At 40.2% G+C, this 13817-nt stretch overlaps 2 protein-coding genes across 2 annotated transcripts; both read right to left on the reverse strand.

The window, feature by feature from the left end:
- Nucleotides 1-2498: 2498 nt before the first annotated feature.
- On the reverse strand, nt 2499-5719 carry LOC134883655 (parapinopsin-like). Its single transcript, XM_063912103.1, has 4 exons — nt 5018-5719; nt 4195-4523; nt 3789-4034; nt 2499-3410 (listed from the first exon to the last, which is right to left on the reverse strand). Exons 1-4 carry the CDS (start codon nt 5367-5369, stop codon nt 3255-3257), a joined length of 1083 nt encoding a protein of 360 aa, XP_063768173.1. The 5' UTR covers nt 5370-5719; the 3' UTR covers nt 2499-3254.
- Nucleotides 5720-5851: 132 nt separating this feature from the next.
- Nucleotides 5852-13589, reverse strand: nt5dc3 (5'-nucleotidase domain containing 3). The gene is made up of 14 exons (XM_063912102.1): nt 13193-13589; nt 12298-12482; nt 11517-11591; nt 11335-11390; nt 10989-11079; nt 10768-10905; nt 9840-9900; nt 9575-9677; nt 9216-9317; nt 8955-9036; nt 8772-8858; nt 7366-7506; nt 7211-7275; nt 5852-7108 (listed from the first exon to the last, which is right to left on the reverse strand). The coding sequence occupies exons 1-14, from the start codon at nt 13476-13478 to the stop codon at nt 6865-6867; spliced, it is 1716 nt and encodes a 571-aa protein (XP_063768172.1). The 5' UTR covers nt 13479-13589; the 3' UTR covers nt 5852-6864.
- Nucleotides 13590-13817: the final 228 nt, after the last annotated feature.

Below are 13817 nucleotides of genomic sequence, written 5' to 3' on the forward strand. Positions count from 1 at the left end.
AAAGACTGTGCAGTGTGTCCACAGCACAGACGACTGGAAAAAGGGATGGTTGTTAATTGAAAAGTATTTACGTCACTATTTTCGAAATCCTTATATTGTAAAAATAGATGTGCAATAATGCTGATGGTATGGCACTAAGGTGCATAGGAAATACATGCAGGATGTATGAAGTGAACAGCTGTCCATCTCCTTTATTACAGTACCTCTCAACAAGGTTAAAAGCCTTGCATTAAGCAGATGGATGACTTGGGAGTTCCTGAATTGGCTCAGGAAATAAAAGGAGTCATGCTGCTGGATTATAGCATAGCATTGTGTAATCCTGTTTGGAGATAAAGTGTGAAATGCTCTTTGCTTCGAATGTGCAAGCTTATGGTCTAGGCCAAATCTGGGATTATATCAGCAAAATACATTTTCCTCCTCACCATCCTACAAATTAAACTGATCATGTGTCTGTCAACATCGTGTGGATTCAAACAAAGTTTTGGAAACAAAAAGCCACTTATCAAATGTCTTGGCACTAAACAAATAAGTCTTTTTAGGATGCCATATGCTCAGACATAACATTATAAGCAACTTGTAAAAATAGACTTGTGAAATAAACTTTTTTTAGAATCAAATACCCATTAACAGTCTGTACATCAAGCGTGCCAAACAAGTGGGAGGGAACAGGACAAAAAAGGCAGCTAAAAAAATCACCCAGACTATTTTGACCAACAGCCCAATATATACCAATTAAAACAGGGCAGCCACCACTGAACGGTTGTATGTGCAGTGATACAAATAACTTACAGTGTTTTGGAAAGTATTCAGAGCCATTTTTACTTTTGATCAAGTTGCAGCCTTTTGCAACAACATCAGAATCAGAATCGTTTTTTTTACCATGTAGGTTTACACATACAAGAGATGGTATATGTGGTGCATACAAAGACAAGAAGAATATGTAGCATTTATATAGTTTACACTTTTTTAATGAACATACCATTCTACGAAACCTTATAGAAAACCACAATCATAGGGATTTCAGATATATTGAAAGGAAAAAACTGGAACTGGACTTCAGTTATCAGAACCTTTGCCATGACACTTAAAATGTACCTAAGGTGCTTCTTGTTTCTCTTGATTGTCTTTTAAAAGTTATTTCACATTGTGAATTAAACTAATTGGACATGATTTGGAAAGATTTCAATCTCACAGATTATTTGCATATCAGCAGAAAGAAAGAAAGCCATGAATTCAAAGGAACTTAATGAATCATGTTGAAGTACAGATTTGGGGAAGGCTAGGAGCAGACCTGCTGCACCGGAAGTTCCCATAGGCACATTAAAATTCTTTAAGGGAAGACATTTAGAGCAACCACCACTCCGTCTTGGGCGGACCACTAATCTGAGCAAGAGGGGTAACAAAGAACCTAATGGTCGTTAATGATGTGCTCCAGAAAATGTGAAAGAAACTTTCAGAAGGACAAAAAAAACACCTCAAGGAATCTGAGTCTGACAAATAACATGTTGGCTGTTTGGAATCAATTCTTAGCATCATGCCTAGAGGATGTAAGAGACATATTTCAGTCAGCCTTTTGTAAAAATAACTATTATCCGATTATATATTTAAGGTTTATTGGGAAAAGATGCTGAATAGTATCATATTTTAATAGACATAATTGGATAATTTGTTACTAGAACAAACATGTGAGGAAATAATAAAGCACAAATAAAAGAAACAAGGTATATTAGATTATATAATTGTCCCTCTGAGATCAAATCATTGCAGTCGCTAGCACTAAGTCAACAGTCGGAACGCTCCTTATTTGTGTCCTTTTTTCTTTATTTTTATTCAGTGATTCATATCAATCCTTGTTTTGTGTGACTCAGTGTGGACTCATGCGTGTACCATATAAGACACAATGTCCTGGGTTTGAATAAGACTCAGATTTGTCTTTACTTCATCATTTTCTTAACCCCATCCCCTCTGAATTCTATTTAAAAAATATTAATTACAGTATCTATTTAACTCATAATGACAATACTAAGCATAGAAATACAAAATGTAGGGAAAGTCAGGCTGTGAAAAACATGTTTTTCACAGCCTGACTGGGTTCCTATTGTTAAAACATGAGCGAAGTGAGATGTGTAGCAGGCTCCACAAGTGCACCCCAAACTCCCCATGTTCCTGATTTTGTGGGTATTGCAGGACTGATTTATATTCATTATGCTACTCTTATGGATTAAGGCCAGCCACACAGTGTGAGAGCATATTATGTTGCCTTTGCAGCTTTCCTGAAACGGGTTAGTAATTGTACTGAGTAAATCCTGTATTCACACAGGTGCTTATGAGGGAAATTATGCATGTATAGCTTGCAGCAATCTAATATTGTGTTCTGTGCAGCACACTCCTGCGAAATGTGAGTGTTGGGGCGAGTGCGAGGCCTTGTACTCTATTTGTCCAAACTGTCAGTGTTGATGACACGATGGAGCTGGCTGTTGTTGACATTGATTTCCTTTATTTGCATAATGATGTTACATGGGAAGAGTTGCTGAGCAGTATGTGTATAACTAACAGAGTATTTGTTTCCAATAAAGGCAGCACAATCTACTAGATATGAAGCTCAATTGCATGCCACACAGAATGCTTTTCACCAAACATGTAACCGACTTTCAGAAAGGAATATCTTTTCACACAAAATGTACAAAGGTCAAGTGCATTTTCTTTATAAACAACAAAATCACAGGGGTCAAAGGTTTCACTTTCTCACAGTCTGTCTTTACAATCTGGCTGGATTTGACTTGCCTATAGTAGTAAATCTCCTTTCTTTTTGGCTAGTTTCCCCACATGCATACACTTCACACCTGGACACATCAATATGAAAAAGGTTAACGTTTATTGGTCTACACAAATCACAGAAATTAAACCGTATAACTGAACACTTTGTTCTAGAAAAATGGAATGGACAATAACTAAAGGAAAACCTTGCAATATAATGCACTTCAATAAAATGTCAAAACGAACTACTTTTCAGACAAATCCGCTAAAATCTTTTATAGTCAAAATTTTGGAAAGGATTGGATTGCATTTTATAAGGTTTTCCACTTATTTTGTCCACCTTCAATCCATCAGTGAATGAGCCGATTCTGCTCTCACTGGGCTGCAGGTCGGACCTCTCGAAGAGACATGGGCCTGTAGATGAGCAGGTCTGCGTCCTTAATGAGGCAAACAATGACAACCGTGGCAGCTTCTTGTTTTTTTTTTCCTGGAGAAGATCACAGAGGCAACACCCTGCTGTGCGAGTTGATGTTGGTGCTTAAGGAAGTCAGCCGGCTCCTCCTGTTCAAGGTTTGCATGTTGATGCTGACAGCAGTGGGAGGGCGGGGAATGAAGCGGCCGCAAGATAGCACCTCCAGAGAGGCGTCGCGGAACTGTTGGACATAAAGAAATGTGCATCAATGTTTTTTTCAGCTACCAGGCTCATTTTCTCTGGAACCAACTTCCTGTTTGTATAAGGGAGGCAGACAATGTACAAACTTTTAAGAGTGTGCTGAAGACTTTACTTTTTAAATGAGAATATAGTTAAAGCTGGTTTAAGATTACCCTATGTTGGTCCTCCTGAGTCCTACATTTTATGGTATTTTCCTGTTTTATTGTCTTCTTATTTTCTTTATTTTGTCTCATTTTACTTATTAATTACTTGTTAATCTGTAAAGCCCATTGAGACAAACGTGTTTTGTGATATTGGGCTATATATGGGCATTGATTTGGTTTGATTTTCAATTTCACAGCACACTTTAGCTGCTTACCTGCTTGTTGGTAAGGAAGTAGATGATGGGGTTATAGACAGGGCTGGTCTTGGCAAAGTACATGGGTATGGTGGCAACCAGAGGAGGGATGTAGAGCTCCGGATCCACAACGACCACCACTGATAACGCCGTGTAGGGCAGCCAGCACACAAAAAAAGCTGTGATCATGGCCAGGACCATACTGATGGCATGGTCATTCTCCTTCTTGCTGGAACGCCCACCCTGCAGCTCCACACTCCTGTTCAGCTGCGAGTAGAAAGGGAAATGTGACTCCCATTAAAGGCTAACAGCTCGATTTAGTCAGTAGGTGGTTAATTGCAAACACAAGTATGTGGGTATGAGTTTTAAATCTACTTCTAATGGTGTGAAAGTGTAATGAATATACAGAAGCCATTATTGGGCCCACCTTGTTCATGGATTTAAGCACTTTGGAGTAGCAGTAGATGATAATTATAACAGGCAATATGAAGCAGAGGAGTGTGTAGAGGATGAGGTAGCTGTAGTTGCTCCACGACCTCTCCTCCCAGGCCAGAGAGCAGGACGTCTGGACTCCCTCAGGTCCATAGGAGCTCCAGCCCAATAAAGGAGCGACCGCCCAAAACAAGCAGAAGAACCAGACAAGTAGCAAGCCGACGATGCTTCTCCGCATGCTCATCTTCAGACCATCTCTGGGCTTGCACACCACGTTGTAGCGCTCGTACGCCAGCAGTGTCAGAGTGCAGAGAGATACCAGACCTAGGAAAGAAAACTACATTTAAAAATCGAAGCTTAAATTCAAACTAATAGTTTTTTTTCTGGATTTGTTTCACTAAATGTCATGGATGCTCTCAGAGAAATATGCTTAGTTGTCAGAACTAAGCATTCTCAGTATCAGCAAACTCCATCCACTGAAAAGGCTATGTTCAAAGCTACTATGTGTGCTTTGAATGGCATTTTTTATATAAACTTTGAAGTCAGAAAAACACATTTTTCAAGAAGGAAAAATGGAATTTACAACATCTGATAACAGCCATTTCTAAAAAGCTCCAAACTGAGCCACAACATAAATGTGTTTGTGAAGCTACAAAACATTCTGAGATAAGGTAAAGCGAAAGAAAAAGATCGATATTTTATCCGTACAATTGTGTTTTGTGTTTCTCAAATACAGATCCCAAGGCACAGAGACAAAAAACTAAATTGCTCACAAAAAGTCCATAGTGCACAAACTGCTCTTTCAGTGCTCCACTTACCAAAATAATTGACTGCAAATCCTTGGAAGATGCAGGCTGCGTGTCCGATAAAGAAAAAGCCTTGGTAGTTGGTTATGGTGACGACCAGGGAGCCGCACAGGCCGATCATGAGGTCAGACACGGCGAGGCTGAAGATGAACACGTTCATGGGCTGCAGGAGGGACGGGTTCCTCAGCATCACGGTTATGACCAGACTATTGTTGAACACCGTGAACACTGTGTTGATGAACATGAGGAAAGACAGTATACTGTAGCCCACCCGAGGGAAGATGGTGGACGCAACGGTCACCCCCTCAGCGTAGATGAAGGCAGGATGTGTGCTGGAGATGGACGGCGTGCTGTTGCTGTCCATGATGCGTAAATGAAGTTCTGCCTCGAGGAAACCACTATGAGGCCAGAGAGTGAACCCGCAGGACACAGCGTCGTCGATCTTATCATTTCTGATCCCTGATAAACCAGTCGGCTTTGCTTATTGTCAAAGATCTCGGATTGTGCACCTGCCTAATGGAGAAAGCCCCAAATGCAATATTGGAAATTGCTCCGTAACACGATTTGAATGGATTAATCCAAATAAACCCACTGCTATAATGGTAATTGGAAAGTTGAGGGATATTAAGGAGGGATGAATTAGTACTGAAAATTAATTTAACGAAATTATGAAATATGGTTTCCCTTTGATGTTTATACAGCTAATAGAAAAGGGAAAAAAAGAGCACAGTACAAAAACGGATTACACATTCAATAAACACACACCTGCTAATTACACCTCATTACATAGCAATTACCCAACCATATCAATTTGCTTTAAATTCATGAAATAAGCACTTGGCTCGGTTCATTAATTCATTTCTATTTTAATAAATAGTGAATAAAAATACACTTCATTAACACATATTTTTAACTACAGAAACAAAAATAAACCATGAGGTCAGTTGGTATCTGGTACTCAAAATTCCCTTTTCCAGATAATTATCAAATGTATTCTTCTCATGCATTCATCCCAGCGCGTGTGAAAACATTTCCCTTCTGCAGAAGTGTCAAACACACGAAACTCAATGATGCCTTAACAGATCTAATAGCAATTATTGTGCTAAATATAGCAATAATTATCCATTTCTTCCAGAAAATATGAACATGTCTCAGCACTTGCTAAAATGAGACATACAGGCTGTGGTGAGGGAAACTAGTTCAGACATCAAACACAAAGATATCTGAACCTAAATGTGCAGCATGTCACAACGGCAGCTCAAAATGAAATGAACTAAGGTGCAACATTTGAAAAGATTGATAACCATAGAGTACATGTGACTGTTACAAAAATGAAGACATTGTATGTGAAAAAAGAGAGTAAGGCAACAGAGTGTGTAATGTAACGTCTAATTTGAATATTTCACTGACAGTCTCTTGCAGTTCGACAGATGAAAAGAGCATAAAAACAAAGGTAATTCGAAAGCGAATAATTGATACTGCAGAGATCCTTGATAAATATGATGTATGACTGCCCCCTATTGTTTAAACTGGGTAAATGAAGTAAACCTAAAACATTCAGTGCATTCAATGTCTTAAATTCTGTGCGATTAAAATGTAGAAAAACATGTTGACCTTGTTTAAAATGAGAACACTACATCCACTGCTCCTCCTGAACGGTTTGAGAGGAAATTCCTAACTATCTAGTTTAAAGCTCATTAAATATTACCGTGATCCTTTCAAATTGTACATGTGTGGCATCTAAAATGCAATATTTAAAAACCTAATAATGTATTTGTCTTAGAATTAGATCAGCAGCGGAGATGACCCTTTACTTTTGAAATTCTGTCTCCCTCTCTTCTCTCTAATCGGACCCTGCTTTAGTCCCGCTGAGCTGGTTGGGGAACACCAGAAGGACTGTGCTCAGGCCAGAAAGGGGACTCGTGCTGCAGGGGAGTGCGGCGAGGGAAGAAGGTGTGCTGGAAGTCATAGTTGAGCAGGCAGCTGATGGAGGGCATGTAGATGTCAGCGAAGCGTGAGAGGCGGCGTGAGAAGTACGTGGGGTTGTGGTACGTCCGGAAGAGACTCCCGAACTGAGCGTTGAAGATGTCCTTCGTCTGGGATCTGCCAAAGAAAATACACATTCATAGCATCAAGGGTAGATAAGATCCGTCTGCAAGACCACAATAAATGTTCATGACTGCCAAATTCATTTTCATTTAGTACCTCATGTCTTCTCTCTCTTGGATCCACTCCTTCACGACAGCTTGAGATGCTGGATCCCTGTGTACCTGTTTTGGAGCAGTGCAAAATGTTAGGCACACAACTCTGAGGATAAAGACAAAAAGGGAAAGACGAATGTTTTCATGAAGTCTCCTGACCTGCATCTGTTCAATTAGTCCAGTCAGAGCTTGTAACCAGGCCATCATGTGCACGTACTGCTCTGTGTTCATGATCTTAATCTCCTTCCTCAGCTCAGGGATGATGGCGCCTGTCCTCCAGCCATGTTTCAGCGTCAGATCCTGCAAAACAAATCACCAGAATTTGAGAATTAAACCATCAGTTTTAGTGCCGATACACACTTTTTACATTTAGGGAATGAGCAACAATAAATCAAAAGGAGTGCTATGAACAACACACAGTAGTTGTAGAAATAAGACCCATCATAAAGTAGAGCATCCTGAATGTGAGGGTATTGTTGCTGGTATAACACAGTGTCATACTCATTATGTTAACTGGTGGGACAGATATGACATTAACCTTCTCTATTCCAGCCATACAGAAAGCATGTCAGCACCACAACTGCTGCTGACATGCTTTCTGTATATCTGTACATTCATAGGAGGCTTAGTCTGCTTACTGTACTTGCAAAACACATAATCAAAGTAGTTCTGCAAAAATATCTGTTATTGAAAAAACTTTGCAGTATTTCTTCGCCTGAAGCTCAAATAACGCAAGAACCAATACCAGTTTAACATTAAAGTACTGTAACAAGCACGTAAGTAGGGCGACTGAGAAAACCTTGCTGACTCAGTGAAGTGAGAAGATGTTTCTGGAATCCGCTGTGTATAAATAAATATAGCTGCATGCCCTGTAACTCCTTAGCAACTCTTGCTTTTTCTGTTTCCATTTGCAGTAATGATCCCCTCGATGTCCATCTATCCCACAGTGAAGCGGTGGCAGTGTAAAACCATGTTCCATCTTTCTTAATGAGCAGGGCTACATGTCTGACAGCCGGCTGCCTGCCACCAGCAAGGCAAAGATGTAAACTCCGTATTACATTATCACCATTTACAGCTGATCAGACACATACAGTCGTTAGAACCAAATATAACTGGGTGATACTTTGCGAGTTTATCGAGATGAGGGGCTGCTTACATCTGGTTGCTAGGTTACAAGGTAATTTAGGTGCAGGGGTGCTCGCTACTGTAGATTTGGTAGGTGGCAGGAGACACTGACACTCATTAAAATACCTGTCAACCAAACCCAATGCAGTGCTACAGTGACAGTGGTTAAATGCATTCCTAACCCAGTTATTTTAGTGTCTTTGTTCTGTTTCTTACGTCCGCTCAGTACCTCATTATCTGCTCTTTAACAGAGCGTTAAGATTGAGACTGTTGGATATAAAGATTAACTCAGCGCCGGGCCTTTACATTCAGGAGAAAAACACTTATCTGAAATGGAGCATGGTCAAAGCGGGGTTCCCCTCTTTGTTCATGATATGGTAATCATTCGTTGTACAGAGTTTTGTGTAGTTATAATGAGCAGTTGTGATTATGCTGCTTACTGCCAAGTCACTGTAGATGTGATCACCAAAGTAGAGCACTTTGGATCCTCTCCAGCCGGTGAGTCTCAGGAACTCATACAGGTTTCCCTAAAGGCATCAAGCACAAAAAAAACATATATTTTAAAACGGTAAATCCACGATAACAATTACAGAAACATTGATCTTGCACACATGGCACAACACCTGTTTGTAGATCTTCCCCTTCTCCAACTTGTGAATTCTGTCCCACAGCAGTGCACCTTTGTCTGTCACTCGTCTGAAAGGTCTAGGAAAAAACACACAGAGACTTACATTACCCAATATTGGTCGCTCCCAAACAAACATGCACATTCTGTGTTAAGAGTATGGAACAAGGTGTACTGGTAACTGCTGGCCCAGTGAGGCCTCTAGTGGAATAACAGGACACAGCATGGACACAGTATAAGGCTGCCTTGTCTTGCTTACTTCCTCCTGTCGTTAAAGAAACCCGGTTTGTCGGCCTGGACGATCACAATATCAAACAGGTCTTGCCAGTCCTTCCCTACGATGTAGTTCATTCCTCGATCCCTGGGAAAGATTAAAGAAAGCATCTTGTCAGCAACCTCTTAGAGCTCATCATGAGGGTACTCTAAACTAAGATTTGTGCATCAAGTCTGACCTAACAAGAGGATCAAAGTCAATGACAGTGAATTACAAACACTTGCAGACAGAAAGCCTTTGATGTGTGGTTGCCTATCTATGTAATTAAATATTAGTACACCGCTTCAAGCTATTTTTAAATAATCACGGCAAAAACCACTTGCGCTCTGTTTCCTCACACTTACACAAAGTCAAATGGGCTGTTGGTAATGAGGAACATCTTTTTTCCATGTTCTGCCAGCTTCTTCAGCACAGCGTGGCTCTGCTCACCGTAGCAAATGTATTTCCCTGAGAAATAAGAAAAACAAAGATAGGGAGCAGTGGATAATTTGCACCGACAAAACTGCTTTTTATTTGTAATTCAGCATCCTCATTATTTCAGTCTTAGTTTCACATGACTTGTCAACAATTCAAAGCTCAAACAAAGTAAAGCAAATCAAAGTACATTACCGATATCTGCTTCCACTGCGCGGTACATAATGCCTTTGACGTGAACATCTCTAATGGCTTCCTGTGGAGAGGAAAGAGTGAATTAATGGGAAAATGTTAACATTCAGCTCAAGCAGCAACACTTTGCTCAGTTTATAAACGGTTGACTTGGAGGCACAAACAAAGTGCACCTCTGAATACAAATTAAATATGGAGAAAGCATCAATAGTGAAGTTACTTTGGTGACACAGTGAGCAAGTTTCCAAAGCATTTTCAAAAGTGTATTTGCTTTTGAATCAGAGAACGAGTAAATAGACCCTCCTTTGTGAAGTTGCACATATAAGGGCAATTTTAAAGATCACTGGATGAATCCAAAAACAAAAAGCAAACAAAAAAACAGAGTTAATGCTGAATCATAAATCAGGCTTGGCAGGGGGGAAAAAAGGGATTAGGCAGTCTGTCCTTGGAAAGATATGAGAGGCACTCGAGGAACTGAGAGTGTGTGTGAGGGCTTTTAATGACAGCGATCTGTCAAAAACGCTGCAGTGTCACACAGAATAGACAGGACCAGCATGACAGCTGCCCTCAAAGGCAGAACAAAGCGCTTATTTCTCGCCCCTCTCCCTCTGAAGCGGCAGCGCCACCAGAGAACAGACGCAGATGGTTGGAGGCGGACTCACTAGACTAAAATTAGACACCAGTTTTCTGAGCTAAAAGTAACATGAGATTGAATGGCTGGTGTATTACATCACACTGCAAACAAGTAAATGTTTATGTAATTGTGGCTGGATTTGATGTCTTGGATTTAATGTCTTCAAACTCATTTAACCCGGGGAGGTAGATATAACTGGGGAAATGAGTGCCACCGAAACTATTCAATGCAAATGTTGTATGCTGTGTTTCCAAAATGACGGATCAAAGACGGGATATTAATAACAAGATAGTTCACCTTTACGTCTTTGTAGAGATGCACTGGCTCATAGTCGATATTGTGCCTCATGAAGAAGTCGTTGACACAGGACAGCAGGGTCATCTCAGGCAGGGAGAAAATGTCCATGAACTGCTTCATGGTGTGGCCATGGGAGCTCTGCAGGACAGTGATAACACGTCATTATCTTCTGTTGGTTTTACTTCTGTAGTCTTATCCTACATAAGAGAGGGAATGTTTACCTTGCCATAGAAGTCACTCATGTTCTCTAGAGGTACATGGCAACCTTCATACATGGCAATCACTTCCTCATCCGGAACTGGATCCAGACCTCTGTTAAGAAACACAAAATAGAAGATAGATAAACATAAGACCAAAATATAATTCATACTGTCATTTTAAGCATCTGCAAACACAAAAAGTGCTGATAAATCATAGAAAAGCTTTGCAATCTTAATGGCTAAATAATTGTGTTTAACTGTCTAAATCTGCAGCCTGTAGAGAAAACTCACAGAGTGTTGTGCTAGTTTTACAATTCAGTGTATTACTCTATACCTGGATGTGAGGAGTAACACAATGCAAAGTTACCTGTACACAGTTCCCAACTGGATGTAGTGAAACGCATCTATCTTCATCAGCAGTGCCTTTTGATTAATGATGAAAGTTTCCCCCCAAAAAATATCATGAATAAACAATAAGTCCACAGTTCAATGGTTGTAAAGAATATCAAATAGCAAGTTTTTGAGTTAGAAAAGTTAAGATCTTCTCACCTTCTGCACGTCATAGTGAAGTCCTCTTACAGCAAAATTAGGAATATACTCATAGTCTCGCAGACCCTCTGGGTACTGATATAAAAGAAAAACCAAGGCATAAGAAATAAGGCAAAAGGATAATAAAACAATTGACCAAAGGAGTAATACATGGTTAATACATGGTCCGAGAGTGGGATTAAAATTAACAATACATGTGTTTGGTTGTTTTTGGTGGTATTGGGCTGTCAACATATTTTTATGAAACGTTGAAGCGATCCTATTGACTGTTCTTTCTTTTTTGTCTCGTTTTTGTCCTTCTGTTTTCGTCTAATGTGTGCTATCACACTTATCGTATTGAGATGGGAATGTCATCTCCCTTATGTCATTGTTATGGCTATGTTTGTGAAAACAAAAAAAAGGTTAATCCATGGTCAACCTTCAGAATGTACTGTAGGTAAAAAAAAAGAAGCTGCTTGATAATGCAACACACAACCAGTTCAGTTTAAATGTGGGGTGTGTATTTTAAATATTATAACCAAAGCTTTCCAACCTGGGGCAGTGACTCTCAGTCGCATCTGCTTATATGTTATTTCATGTGTATGTTTCATGTGTGTGGACCCCCTCAAGGGATTCAAAAACTACACCTTCCTTTTAATACTACTGTAAATATCTTAGCAACAGGAAATCTTAGTTTAAAAATTAACTTCAGATGTAAATAATGTTTCTTTCTTTATCTGAACTAAAAACACCATTTGAAGTGCTAGTTTTTTTAACACACTCACACACAAAACATACACACCCTGAGGTTAGTGATGAGAATATCCCGCGCTATGTTGAAGATGAGGGTGTGGAGGTTCCTGGAGTAGAAAGCCAGGGTGTAGTCATAGTCAAAGCCATAGACCTCTGTGTCTCGGAGGCTCATCTCATTGTTGGCAAAAATGGTGTCAGGGTTGACTGCATTGGTAGAAATGGCCGGGATAAGACCTAAGAGGAGAGAAAAACACATTATTCTGCAGCCTTCTTACATCTGGGTATATGACATTTTGCTATGACATCCACGTGACGTCTACTTATCTTGTGTGGTAGATAAATGTTTCTGAATTGGTGCCTGAATAAAGCCAGTACACACCAACATGCACTACTTCATTAGATAACATGTCAGCTAAAGTTGAATCTCAATAAGATAAGATGGACCTTTATTGGTCCCTGTAGGGGAAAAACAGCTGTGCCTTAATCAAATTAAATATGCATCGTTCAGGAAAGCACACATTATTAGATGGAGCAAACTTTAAACAACAGGCCTTCAGGGTTTGTTTGTTTGTTCCCTAGCACTAAAATACCACAAATGGAAAACAGAAATGGATTAAATGTTTGGTTATGTAAACATGTGGGCTTGTTGGTCACTTGTGGGAGATGACTAGTTTGACTTGAGCTAATACATCATACTTTAAAACAGAAATTATTTAATTATTCTGATTACCACGATTTTGATCAGTATAACTATTCATGGCGGTGGTTTATGTTAGAATTGTGCATATGAAGGGTGTGTTTACTGTTCTTAGGCTGCAAATGTGGTGCTGTAGAACTGGTTAGCGTACTAGTCTGCTTGAAACACGAGTTATAACAGGGTTACACGGCAGTGTTGATTTTGACACAGAGCTGTATGCTATTGAATTGCATTATCGTGTCCCTACCTTCAGTCTGCCTTTTGGTTTCATTGTAAACAGATCTGAGCCTCTCGGTCAGGTCCTGCCCGTCTGCAGAGCTGCTACAAACACATGCTGCGTAGTTTTTGCTTCTTGGTTGGTGTGACAGTAGTTGACCGACTCCATGCGTAACTGCACCGAAATTCCGTTTCCATAGGAGAGATGTGAATGGCGGGTGGTGTAAACTCTGTAATACATTACAGAACAGAGAAGCCTTCTGCAGAAGGTCCTTGTGCTTCAGCAGAGACGCCAGGGGTGAAGACAAGGGCGCCATGACTGCGCTCTGTCTGGAGCAGACCGGGTGGAGGTCGAGGTGGACTCCGAAACAAACACATGCAGCGGAGAAGCTCTCGTGTAAATACCAAAAGCGTCGCGGTATGTTTGTTCATTGCGTCACTTCCGCATTTGGCTACGTACCATCCAACCAGCGAATCAGATGCCTGTGCGTCTGCAGTCCAGTCTCCTCCCACTGAGGCTGAGCACCAAACAGCTGCAATATGTTATTAGATGCTAGATGTATTATTAAATATTCATATCCCAGGAAATAACCTCTGGGACTGAGCAGCGAAGCTTATGCGAAAGTGCCAAAAAATACATTTATTATTTCCTACAG

Source organism: Eleginops maclovinus, chromosome 2, assembly GCF_036324505.1.
Source record: "Eleginops maclovinus isolate JMC-PN-2008 ecotype Puerto Natales chromosome 2, JC_Emac_rtc_rv5, whole genome shotgun sequence".
NCBI classification, from domain to species: domain Eukaryota; kingdom Metazoa; phylum Chordata; class Actinopteri; order Perciformes; family Eleginopidae; genus Eleginops; species Eleginops maclovinus.

Excerpts from the sequence above, each read along its gene's own strand:
- LOC134883655 (XM_063912103.1), bottom strand. The coding sequence starts at position 5,369 with ATGGACAGCAACAGCACGCCGTCCATCTCCAGCACACATCCTGCCTTC. Across the intron at positions 4,035-4,194 it reads TGCTTAAATCCATGAACAAG|CTGAACAGGAGTGTGGAGCT; the intron begins GTGGGCCCAATA and ends TTCTACTCGCAG. Across the intron at positions 3,411-3,788 it reads ACTTCCTTACCAACAAGCAG|TTCCGCGACGCCTCTCTGGA; the intron begins GTAAGCAGCTAA and ends TATGTCCAACAG.
- nt5dc3 (XM_063912102.1), bottom strand. The coding sequence starts at position 13,478 with ATGGCGCCCTTGTCTTCACCCCTGGCGTCTCTGCTGAAGCACAAGGAC. Across the intron at positions 11,592-12,297 it reads TTCTCATCACTAACCTCAGG|TACCCAGAGGGTCTGCGAGA; the intron begins GTGTGTATGTTT and ends CTTTTATATCAG. Across the intron at positions 9,037-9,215 it reads TTCTTTAACGACAGGAGGAA|ACCTTTCAGACGAGTGACAG; the intron begins GTAAGCAAGACA and ends GTTTTTTCCTAG.